The sequence below is a fragment of the Pituophis catenifer genome, unplaced genomic scaffold (genome assembly GCF_029215685.1).
Source record: "Pituophis catenifer annectens isolate HBS135680 unplaced genomic scaffold, rPitCat1.0.hap2 SCAF_1, whole genome shotgun sequence".
Taxonomy (NCBI): Eukaryota; Metazoa; Chordata; class Lepidosauria; order Squamata; family Colubridae; genus Pituophis; species Pituophis catenifer.
In genome coordinates, this window is record NW_027256881.1 from 66,348,092 (window position 1) to 66,361,057 (window position 12,966).

General features: G+C 36.9%; 1 protein-coding gene across 1 annotated transcript in view; it reads left to right on the plus strand.

Annotated features, from left to right (window-relative positions):
- AKT3 (AKT serine/threonine kinase 3) overlaps positions 1-12,966 on the plus strand; it is a 174,004-nt gene that overhangs the window by 107,478 nt on the left and 53,560 nt on the right. The window contains exon 5 of the mRNA XM_070950561.1: positions 10,000-10,144. Within this exon, the coding sequence (XP_070806662.1) occupies positions 10,000-10,144 (145 nt within the window). The remainder of the gene's footprint in view (positions 1-9,999; positions 10,145-12,966) is intronic.

Sequence of the window (12,966 nt, forward strand, 5' to 3'; positions counted from 1 at the left end):
ACAAGAAGAAAAAAATGTATTTTGAGAATTTGTGTTCATTTATTGAAATTATGAGCTAAAATATTCCTAATTCATTGGCAACAGCTACAAACAAATTATAGCATTTAATTGTGACTTAAAATACTTGAATTGTGTCAGACCTTGAAGGTAGGCAAAGTCAAGAAACAGAAGCAGCAGAACTGCAGAAAAGCTTTCTGTTAACATATAAAACAGAAAAACAGAATAAACAGAGAAACAGAGAAAAACAGAATCTTGAAGGCCTATGAAAGTTTCTGTCTTATGCCAAACAAAATCAAGGCAGGGTTATTTTGAATTTCTCTCTCATGCTTTCTACTTTCCCAAGACAAAGTAGTCTTTTCTGATCTCTTCCTCCTTTATTATCCTCTTCCCCCTTCCCAAGCTCAATACTTCATATTCCCCTGCCAGAATCATATCTCCCCTCCTGCACATGCTAATGGGCCAGAAAACTCATCAAGGGCAATGAGCACATAATCATTTTTGTGTGAAAATGGATTTAAAAGCTTGTCAAGGTCAGTAAACACCATACTTTTCAGAGTATAAGACGCCTCCCCTCCCAAAAAAATGGGTGAAAATTGCGGTGCAGGTGCCTGGAACTGGCCGAAAATGTGATTCATGGAGGCCAAAAATGGGGTGTGCAGAGGCGACGATTGGCAGCGATATGCTGTGGTGATCTCTGCAGCCTGGAACTGGTCTAAAACAGAGCTTGCAAAGGCCAAAAACGCGATGCATGGAGGCCAAAAACGCAATGTGTGGAGGCAGCGATGGGCTCTGGTGATCCCCAGAGCCTGGAACAGCTGATTGGCGGTATTCTGGGAGGCTGATCTAACCGCCAATCAGCTGTTCGTGCTAAATCAGGCTGTGATAATGTGCTGAAGCTGACCAGGCTGTTTGCTGTTTGCTGCAAGGATGCTAGCCAGATGAATACCGATGGTTGCTGGTAGGCAGAGGCAGAATTTTTTTTTCCTGTTTTCCTCCCCAAAACTAATGTGTGTCTTATACTCTGGAGCATCTTATACTCCGAAAAATATGGTAAATCAGATGAAGATGGAGATGGAACTGGAACTGGAAAGGGCCTCTTGTCCTCCTGTTGCACAGCAACTGCTACTGAAGAATCTGACTTGGCAGGGAACAAAGAATCTTCTTCATTCTAGACTCAGTATCTGGCAATTCTGGATGTAGTTCACAGGGACAGGTTTTGTATGAAAATTTCAGATAGAACTGGCAGATAATCCTTTGCTCCCTCCCACAACTCCTTCAATTCAGGGTATTCAATTCAGTTATTCTATATATCCCTTCCTATAACTGGAGTCCACAGTATGTTCTGCCTTGTATTCCTTTCTTCATTTACCAGGACACAAGGCAGAAGGCAGGTCCTCTTGGACCAGTGAAATACCAGATGTATCTCCTAAAGCAGGCAACTGCAGAAAGAAATTCACTGGGATAATCTGATGGGTAACAGGGAAGAGGTATAGAAAACAAAGAAGATGAAACAGAGAAAGGGAGGATCTGTTACCAAGACAACAAACATAAACATTGCATAAACACAGACAATGCAAATCAGTATGAAATTGTCTCAGAAATACACCTCCAATATCACATGAAGATAAAAAAGAGAGGAGACACACATTCAGATTTACAAATCTCTGTTATAGGCACTTAATAAAAGTAGTTTTTGGCATGCTGGCATCTGTTTCTTGGTCTGGTCTGTCTTGCAGGGCTGACAAGGGGCTAATAACGTTTAACTTTAGCTTTTTGGATAGGTGAAAGGAAGCAAGAAATGCAGTGGAAAACAACACCAAACATTCCTTTAGAATCTTGGTGTCCTCTTGCCAATGAGCATCTGCTGCTCATTTGTACATAACCTTGGCTAAAGCTAACTACTTATTTCATGAAAGTTGTGCAGTTTATGTCTCCTGGTGAAAATCAAAGGCTCAAAGAACAATGGAGGCAGGAGGAATGGAGGGCATGATCCATAGGTGATAGCTGTAGAGTACTTGAAAGGCCAACACACAACTGGAGGAATGTCGTGAGATGTTATAGACAGATTCTGCAAAATGCAATAAATGAATCCAATTATCCAGTTAATGAGAGACATAGCAATGGAAGTACCATTCAAATAATGTATTCCATTTCCAAAATTGGGGTGTAAATTGAAAACCACAATCTAATCTATATATATAAAAACGAAAAACACTCATATCGCAATCACGAAAGCTCCAGAACTGTAAAGCTTACAAACTTGAAATTTGCCACGTATGTTCCTCTTGGCTTCTAGGTGCTCACTAAGAAAGGATTTTTTGAAATGACCATCAGAGCATTAGTATTTCCTATATTATTATTAACACGGTCTGATGCTAAGGAGTTCTATTCCCTCTCCTCACCTGAAAAGAAATTTGTTCCAAATGCAAAACACAAGCAGAGGAGAGGAGTTTCACTTTCAGTTTTACTTTCACAGCAGGAAGCAGCTTTAATACAGAACATTTAAGCTAAGCCATGGCCAGGCCAGGCTCTTCAAGGCCAGGCTCCTTCCTGTCTCCTTCTTGCTCACACAGCAAATACTATTTCATTTTCCAAATAGCCCTCTGATGCTAAGGAGTTCTACTCCCCACCTGAAAAGAAATCTGTTCCAAATGCAAAACACAAGCAGAGGAGAGGACTTTCAGTTTCAGTTTTACTTTCACAGCAGCAAGCAGCTTTATTACAGAACAGTTGAGCTAAGCCACGCCCAGCCTCCTTCCTGTCTCCTTGCTCACACAGCAAATACTTTTTGAGTTTCCAAACACCCCTCAACTCTCTCACACAATGACAGGATGCTAGCCAGATGAATACCGACGGATGCTGCAGGCTGGAACATTCTACTCCCCCCCCCCGTCCCAACTGTCAGTTGCATTATATTAACACACTGATGCTACGGAGTTACACATTCTACATTAAGTTTCAGGCTGTAAGTGTCAATTTATCAAGCCTGAGTATATAGTTTCGTAGCGAAGCACGGGCATCCAGCTAGTATCTTATAATTGAGTAAACACCTGTATCAATGTGATCTAGAAAGAGGTGTGTAGTCTCTTGAGCAGGCGATAGACCCTGGATGCGATAAAATGAGCTAACTGGACAAACAAATTCACTACCACTGAATTGGCTGCACATTTAGAAGAATAGTAATAAAATCCAGGAACACTGTATTCTTATTTAAATTATTATTATGGTTGGTTGCACAGTCAGCCAGACATTAAGACTAGACTTGGCATTTTTTATCCACCTATTGAGCCCTTCCCAAGGTTCTGTGATAAGCAGGTGTTGTTTGATGGTGTTAAAGGTATCATCACATAAGGTAAGCTGTTCCAAGTAAAGCTGCTTTTTGCAGTTGACAATGATTGCATCAATGCCAGTGGTGTTCCAATGGTGCTCCAGATGTTTTAGGATTACATACAAGGCACCTCTTGTGCTATGTTTGCTTTCTTTTTGCCACAGTTATTCTATTTGTATTTGCAGGTCTTTGTTCTCTCTCTTCTATTCTGCTATCTCCAGTACTGTAACCACTGTCTACATTTTTCTTTCTTTCTTATTGACAATGATTAAAATCTGTGGTTTGTTTGAATTCTAAATTATTATTATTATTATTATTATTATTATTATTATTATTATTATTATTATTATTATTATTGGCTCACAACTATGTGAAGACCCAGCTGCCAATTTGTTAGCTGGTGTTTCTCTTCATATGCATCGAGTTCTTCTCAAGAACCTAGAATGTCACAATGTACCAGTATAGTGTATATGTGTGAATCTAAATAGCATTTTACAGTGTACCATACATTGGTTGGTTTATGCCATAATCATTTAGTTTCACATTTCAGATCTTGATACATGGTGATCTTTTCCAATTCTTTGTCTTCTATTCTGCTACCACCTGATATTGCCACTTCAATTATCCACACTTTATTCTTTTCAACTACATATATCTGGTGGGTCATGAGCCGATAATTTATCAGTCTGTATTTGGAAACCTAATAATATTTTAACCTCATTTTTTTAGTTTTTCAATTATATGTTCCCACCAATTTTTATTACTAACAGATGGTAATCTTACAGATGTTCTGGTGAATCATTTTGATGACTGTATTAAGTCATTGTTTATATTCAGTTTGTGGAACTTCTTGCATCACTTAAGTATATGATCTGTTTCTTCTGTTTCTCTGCACAATCTGTACTTGGAATCATTTGACAATTTTTCAATTCTGGCCATGAGTTCAAACAGCTTGTTCTTGTGCAGCCAAAATCAAATCTTCAGTTGTAAGCCATTGCCAGACTTTATCTTTACCCACTTTCTCCTAAATCTTTTTGAGAAATTGACCAGGTAATGGTTTACCCTGCCAGCATCCTATTTGTATCTTTTACATTATTTTGATATTAATATTTGTTTCCTATACACTTACTAAGCTTCAGTTTTTAGCTTGATCAGTGCTTGTTCTTGGCTGTTTTTTTACATAATCAGCTAGTGCACAATTTCCTTAGAATAACAGAATTGAAAGGGACCTTGGAGGTCTTCTAGTACAACTTCTTGCTCAAATAGGAAATCCTATACCATTCTGGACAAATGGCTGTCTAATCTTTCTTGGAAATCTCCAATGATTTCAACTTTTGGAAGCAAGCCATTCCACTTATTAATTATTCTCATATACTAGTCCAGGATCTGCTTTTTTAAAAAATATAAATGATGCTGTGCTTCAGTGGTTAGATGGCATAGACATTGGTATTTAAATATAGATCTTTTAAACATATTTTATTGTGTTTTACTAATCTAAGTATAATGTTAATATATATTGCTAGTTATGTATGATATGCCATATGCTAAATAAATAAATAAATAAATAAATAAATAAATAAATAAATAAATAAATAAATAAATAAATGTTCTTACTGTCAGTAATTTTTTCTTAATTCCAGGTTGGATCTCTCTTCGCTAATCTCCTATGATTAGGCTGACGCTCTCTTCTCTGTGACAGCCCCTCAAATATTGGAAGACTGCTATCATGTCACCTTGTCTTTATTAGACTTGAGTAGATTAGACTAGAGATACCCAATTCGCCAAACCATTCATCATATGGTTTAGCCTTCAGTCTCTATATCATCTTTGTTGCCTTCTCTGCACTTTTTCTAGAGTGTCAACATTTTTTTAATATTGTGATAACCAAAACTGGCAGCAGTGTGGCCTTACTAAGTATGGTCTTACCACTTGCACCTATGGCAAAATGGTACTAACACTTCACATGAACTTGATACTATCCCTCTGTTGATTCAGCCTAGGACTACATTGGCTTTTTTGGCAACTGTAGCACACTGCTGGCTCGTACATGTGGTTGTCTTCTAGGACATCTAGAACCCTCTCACAATTACTGCTATTGAGTCAGGTGCCACCTATTCTGTACTTGTGCATTTGGTTTTTCTTGCCTAAGTGTAAGATTCACCACTGAATTGCATTTTGTTGGGTAGTGTTCATTGTTCAAGTCTGTCCTTCTGTATCTTGAGTCTGTCTTCTAAAATGTCCTTTAGAACAGTTAATCAGTGGAATAACCTGTCTCCAGAAATTGGGAGGTGCTCAAACACTGGAGGTTTTTATTTTATTTTATTTTATTTTATTTTATTTTGAATTTGTATACCACCCTTCTCCCTGAGGACTCAGGGCGGTGAACAGCCAAATAAAAACATCAAATACAAATATTAAAATACAGTTAAAAATATATATAGATTTGGCCCCATTAATTAAAACGATAAACAAAACAATTAAAAACACTTAAAAAGAATTAGGCCAGCCCAGCTTGTTGGAAAAAGAAAGTTTTAAGGGCTCGGCGGAAGGCACTGAGGTCATGGATTCTCCTTATCTCTGGGGGCAACTGATTCCAGAGGGTAGGTGCCCCCACAGAGAAGGCCCTCCCCCTGGGGGTCACCAGCCTGCATTGTTTGGCTGATGGCACCCCGAGGAGGCCCTCTCTGTGGGAGCGCACGGGTCGATGGGAGGTCGTCGGTGGCAGTAGGCGGTCTTTTAAGAAATATTTGGGCAAGCATTTGTCTGAAATAGTATAGGGTTACTTGCTTGAGCAGGAGATTGGACTGGAAGACCTCCAAGGTCCCTTCCAACGCTTTTATTCTGTTATTCTATTATTGTTGGCTATTCCCTTCAGTTTGATGTTGTCAAACTGTCTCCATTGTCTCCATTTCGATGTAGTTCCATTGAGGACTACATGTTGAATGCAGTTAGTCAGCCAATTGTGAATCCATCTGGTGGTGATTATTATTATTTATTAAATTTGTTTACTGCCCATCATGCTACAAGACAGCAGATGTTGCTGTCTATTCCATATTTTTCTATCTTACCAAGGAGTAAGGTGTGAACTACTTTGTCAAATACCTTACTGAAGTCTAAGTAAACTATGTCCACAATATTTTTCTGATCTACTAATTTAGTCACTTGTCAAAAAGCCAGTAAGGTTTGTCTGGCATGATCTATATTTCACAAATACTAGCTGGCTTTTAGTAATTCTCTTGTTTGTTTTTAGGTGCTCACAAATGCACTGGTTGATTATTTTTTCCATGATCTTCTCAGGTATGATGTCAGTCTGATTGGTCTGTAGTTTCCTGGATCAATTTTTTCTTTTCAAAAAAGATTGGAACCACATCAGCTCTTTTCCAATTCTCCAGTAGTTCTTGCTGCTCCAGGCAGAATGGGACAATTCGCCACTGTCAACTTGCTGCAACCATCTTGCCATGGTTCAACTTGCTGAGGCCAATTTGCTGCAAGACAACTTGCCGCAGGACAATTGTATGCGGGATAACTCAATATGATAAATATTATCCGCCACTACTTCTTCAGCATTATTTCCATTGACAAAAATGGAAGTAATGTAGAAGAAATAATGGCAGACAACATTTATCAAGTTGAGTTATTCCATGTGGATTGTCCTGCGAAGAGTTGTCCCATGATGAGTTGACCGCAGCAGGATGGCCGTGCTTGGTTTGTCACGCAAGATGGCTACCACCATCATCATGAGCCATGGTGGCGCAGTGGTTAGAGTGTAGTACTGCAGGCTACTTCTGCTGGCTGCCTCCAATTTGGCAGTTCAAATCTCACCAAGCTCAATGTTGACTCAGCCTTCCATCCTTCTGAAGTGGGTAAAATGAGGACCCAAATTGTTAGGGGCAATATGCTGACTCTGTAAACCGCTTAGAGCGGGCTCTAAAGCAGTGTAAAGCAGTATATAAGTCTAAGTGCTATTGCTATTGCTTTCATCTAGCAAGAGATGGGAGCAGCTGAAGCAAACAAGCTATTTTAATGGTGACAACTTTAGCTGTAGACTGACATGACATGATAATACATTGTCTTTGACATCTACTCTCTTTCTTGGTATTAGAACTCTGACTATGAGATGCATAGTCAGATAGAGATGCATAGTCCAGAAGTGTTATTCTTATTGTATAATTGAAGAGAAGGGACAGAGAAATGACTTTAGAAAAAAAATCTGTAGGGTTCCCTGGAGGTCATTCATTTAAGCGCTGAGATACAGAATGTATTGTTAAAAGTGAATTCTATTCTACAGGATCCTATTCCATCCTACTGTCTGCTTCTCTACCCTAACTTTCTAGAATAATCCTTTGGGACTGCAGTATACAATTAATTCCAATAATATGCTATGAGAAATAGCCAGGAAACATTGTACTCAGGATTGCATGAAAATACATTTGGCAGCTTGTTCTTTGAAACAGGAACATAGATGATATAGGAACTAAAATGGGAGAAAAATTTTGCACATTTGATTTGACATTGACTCAGTATTTGTACCTTTTGTCAATGTTCCAAATTCTTGTATTTTATGTGTACCTTTATGAGGTGGATTGCTTCTTCCAAGAATGCCTTTATTGTTGAAACACTGCTTTTAAAGCTAGCAAATTTTTATTGAAAATATCATAGTTTTTTTTCAGCCAGGAAAAGAAAACTGGAATAAAACACACAAAACAAGAGGTTGTTTCCTCTGCCGAAATTTGAAGGAGAATAGTTCCCAAGTCAGAGACCAAAGCATCTGTTTGCACACCAAAGGGGTAACTGGGAGCTGGCTGTATGAGTGGGAAGAAGATATTCTCAAATTCTAAAAGGTGGCTTATTTTTGAGTAGACCATATTTGTACGCTTTTTCCAGAATTAAAGTTTTACAATATGATGAACCAGCTATCTTCTCTGCCTAGGCATTGAGCTGAGTCCTGGCCAGGCATTGTAGAAAGTTGGGGGAGTGTATTTATACAGGCCTGATAAGGGTACAAAATTCCATCAGGCACTTCCTCCGCTTCTCTTTGTTATCCTCTAGTATCTGCCATCTCCCTCCACTTCTGTTTTCCCAATCCCTACTGCTGCTCTTTCTTCAGAATAGCCTTTATGCTTAGCAAGCACTGAGTCTGCAGGCACTTACAATCAGGAGCTGTGGCTTGCTCACAGGAGGCTATGTTTTCCTGCATCACATCTGAATCTTGCTAAAACTACAGAGCAATTAGTTGAACTATAAGGGTTTTTCTGTATATTTAAATTTCCCATACTGTGTGTTAAAAGCTGTTAAATAATCATATGATTTGGATCAGATCATGACTGTTTCTCAAACCTGGTGTACTGAAGATCTGTGTGCCTTCAGAAGGTGATCCAGCAGTTCAAAATTTCTGACATATAAATGTCAGGAATCAATTGAGAGTTCCATCAGACTTCTCAAGTCAAGTTGCGAGGGAATGGAGTAACACTGTATAGTAATTTGGGGGCCATTCCTGGCTGAGGTAAGCCTTGTCCCACAAGATGTGCTTGCTGTATTGTGGCACTTTATAGGTTTGTAACTTTGTATTTATCTCCTGTTCATACAGCAATAAGACTTTGGCTACTTGTGTTCTCAGGAAAACTTTAAGAATCTGCCATAGAAGGCAAGATCTCATGACTCTCTGAGACAAAATATTGAGGCTTTCAAGATAGATGTTAGTCTGGTAAAGAAACAGAAGCAGCAGAGATTGCAGGAGTGATCTTTATTATTGTAGGATAAAATAAAGATAAAATCTTGAGATCCTTTCAAGGTTTTCTCCTGCCCTATTTTATAGCAAACAAAATCACCTGGGATTATTTTAGGTTTCTTTTTCATGGTCCCTGCTTTCCCAAGATTGAATTGTCTTTTGTCCTCTTTTAAAAGTTCATTGCTGTCTTCTCCCTTATGATGGCCAGATTTACATTCTTTCAGGCAGCATACATATGCTTTACTTTTTTTTTAAAAAAAAGTGATTTCAATTGTAGGCTTTCTTCATTACACATAAGGACACAAGGAGTGGATTTTAAATGCAACACCAAGATTTATTGCAATTTATTAATGATAACTTCTATATGGAATGAGGTTTGCCAGTCCTACATTGTTATTTGAGTTTTCCATTTATATCATAAATACGTTGAATTTTAATTACTTTTAGATTTTATTCTGTTACAAAGATTTATTGTATATACATTTTTACTATAATTTAGATTTACTTTCGTATATCATTTTGTATACAAATATTTGCTTGTCATATACAAATTTAGTTCAGAAACTTTAGTGATGATTTATTTCAGAAAACTGAGAGAACAATTAAACAAGAATTTAGTTTCTTGGAAAAGTGTATGCCTTTAAAAATGATTGCATCATATATTTGAGCTGGAAGTTGAGCTTCATTATTCTTTAAAATCTGTGTCCACTTGGTTTGATCCACTTATGTACTGTTAGAAATCCATCCATATACATACAGTATATACGAACATGATCTGTGGGGATAAAAACAATAGAAAATTTCTGTCCAAACTGTAGCACAGCTAGGTAGGAATGCAGTAGTAACCTGGTTTGCTCCCATTGTTGTGTATTATTAATTTATATATCACTCAGAACATGTTTTGCATCGTTATAGGAATTTATCTAATTATATACATCAACAGGGAAGAATGGACAGAAGCCATCCAAGCAGTAGCAGACAGACTTCAGAGGCAAGAAGAGGAAAGAATGAATTGCAGCCCAACATCCCAGATTGATAACATTGGAGAGGAAGAGATGGATGCCTCGACAACCCACCATAAAAGAAAGGTATTTAGAACATTGGTTAACACATTTTAAAAAGTTTTTATTACCCTTAGTTACAAACATTTTTCTGCTATTATGGAAACAGGAAAAGTAGATGAAACTATGTGAAACTAAGGTTCATATACAGTATATAATAAAAAACCATGTTAGTTGCTACATTAAAATTGTGCCGAAGTTTTTCAGCTGACATTCTAAAGTTCAAAGTGGATTAGTTTGGAGTAGTAAATTTGCTGCATAAACAAGGTGTTTATCAAACTAACAGTAGTTCTGTGGGTTGTGTTTATTGACCGTTTGCTTATGATATTTTTTATTTTTTATCTTTAATCTATCTTTTACTTGAATTTCATTGGCTTTGTTGGCCTTTGACATATCAATGGTTTTGAATATTAGCAAACATTTTGTGGATAGGTAGGGTGCAAATATTCCATATATACTTATTACCATAAATGTGTATTGTTTGTTCACTAATTATTTCTTCTTTAACTAGAATAGTAGTGAAAAATAGTGGGTTAATTCTGAGCAGCACTGTAATTTAGGAATGCTGAGTGGCACCTTCTCTTCTCCGTCCCAAATGTCGTTTATATTTTGTATCAGTTAATGAAATAATTATTCTCTTATGTGATGATACAAGAATGAGGGTAAAAAATGAAAGCTAGATGAAAGCTTGTCAGAGAATATAAATTGCATATTAAAAAGTTTCTTGGAAGAAAATGTTATTTTGTAGAATGTCATTATTTTAAGTTAATTAGGAATAAGACTGCTAAGCTTCAACTAGGTAAATTTGACTCTAGGGCCAGATCCACTTGACTCTTGAGGCAATATTATGGAACTGATTTATCACTGTCCTTCCGGATTTTTTTTTTAACTTCCTACTCAAACTAGTAGCACTTGAATTTTCAGGTAGCCCCTAATCCAAATATTAACCAGGGCTGAATACCAGTTAGCTTTTGTGAGCAATTAATACTGCTTTTTTATGCTCATCAGTTGGCAAAGTGAACACACTCATTTTTATAATGCTTCACCTTTTTTTTCTTCAAATATGCCTTTTGTGTGGTTGTGGCCAAACAGGTCAAATGTTGTTTCATTGGGTCAGAGGATTTAATTTCAAACATTTAAGGGCTATAGGATATTATTTTGTATATGTTAGACAATGACATTTGAGATGAGATCAGAGAAAAACTTCTGACAACTCCTCTGCACAGATTATTGTTGTATAGGGATCGCTGTAGCTGCAAACAACTACTCTATTCCTATTAAAACTTTTCAGCTGGTTGTTTTCAGGATATTATGACTTCTCTTTTATAAATTTGATCAATGAGACCAGCTCTAGTAGAGATTTGTTTTGATTTTGCCTTCCTTCCTTCCTTCCTTCCTTCCTTCCTTCCTTCCTTCCTTCCTTCCTTCCTTCCTTCCTTCCTTCCTCCCTCCCTCCCTCCCTCCCTCCCTCCCTCCCTCCCTCCCTCTATTCTCTATAGCCATCCATCTCAAACTAGTGATTCTGGGTTATGAATAAAACATAAAAACCAAGTACAAACCTGAGGGGGGGGGGAGGGAGGGAGAGGGAGAGGAAGAGAGAATCACTAATTTACTAGAATGCAAATATGCAACCTCCTCTCTCTCCCCTCTCTTTTTCTCCAGTTTTTTCTTCTATCTGGTCCATTTTGAAATAAATCCATTTTGTTTTCTATCAAAGTTCATGTTATATATTTATTTAAGTAAAATAAATGTTAAAAATAATGTGGTTTATTAATACAGAGATACTGGTAGAGGCCCAAATAGACATCTTCAATATATTGATATATGTGTGGGGGCTTTAATGGTGATCAGAGAAATACCATTTCTAATATTATTATAGTTACTACATCAGCAGTAGAGTATTATGTATTGATTGGCTTACTGTTTTAATATATCCTGAAAAATGAGCATGAAAAGTTCCTGCAATCTGATAAGAAAAATAACACATTATGTTTCCTAGAAGGCAGATGTGACAGGTTGATTATAGTTATTAGGTGAGCTTATTAGAAGGATTGAGAACATTATCGTTGTGCATATTTGTCTTTAGGAGGATGCAACTGGAGCATTAACTGTGTCTTATTAGATGACCAAATCTTATCTGGTTAATGTGATGCATAAGAATGTGTTAATAAAAGATAAATTTTTAGATCCAGCTTCTTTAAAAGTGTGGAAGCCAATTACAGTATAGGAATATCAGTTACTGAGTATTTGAGACAAAGGGTTATTTTCCTATCTCTGGGAAATGATCATTCTTCATCTGTAACTAAAATATTCACCATAAGAGATGATAGATCATCGCATGAGATTGCTTTCAGCAGCTTGTAAATAATGTTTAGACTTTGAAATGATTCTATTCATTAAGCAGTGTTTTTCCTTTATAAACATGTGTTCTTCCTAGAGATCATTACATTAAAAAATTACCTTTTCAGTTCTGAAGTATATTTTTAAACAAGAAATGCTATTAGATTTCTATTTTGACCTTCTAGAGATAATTGTCACTTGTTTACAGAACAAAAAATCATTATAGTCCACTTAAAAGTTTTTACAAGCTGGGTTGAACACAAGCAATCTGCAAACTGCAAAGAAAACAAACAGGTTGATTGTTGATGTTTCAGTACTTTGAAGTCACTTTTTGGTGTAGGAAATTTTCATGTGAAGCTTCAGAGCCAACAGTATGACCCTGTTAAAGATTTTTAAATTCTCATATTTCTCTGCAGTTGATGATCTTTCTGGGAGTTGTAAAACATTTTGATTAATCTATTAATTATTCTTCTCTATGTTGTATAGCTATATAATTGTCTATACCAGTG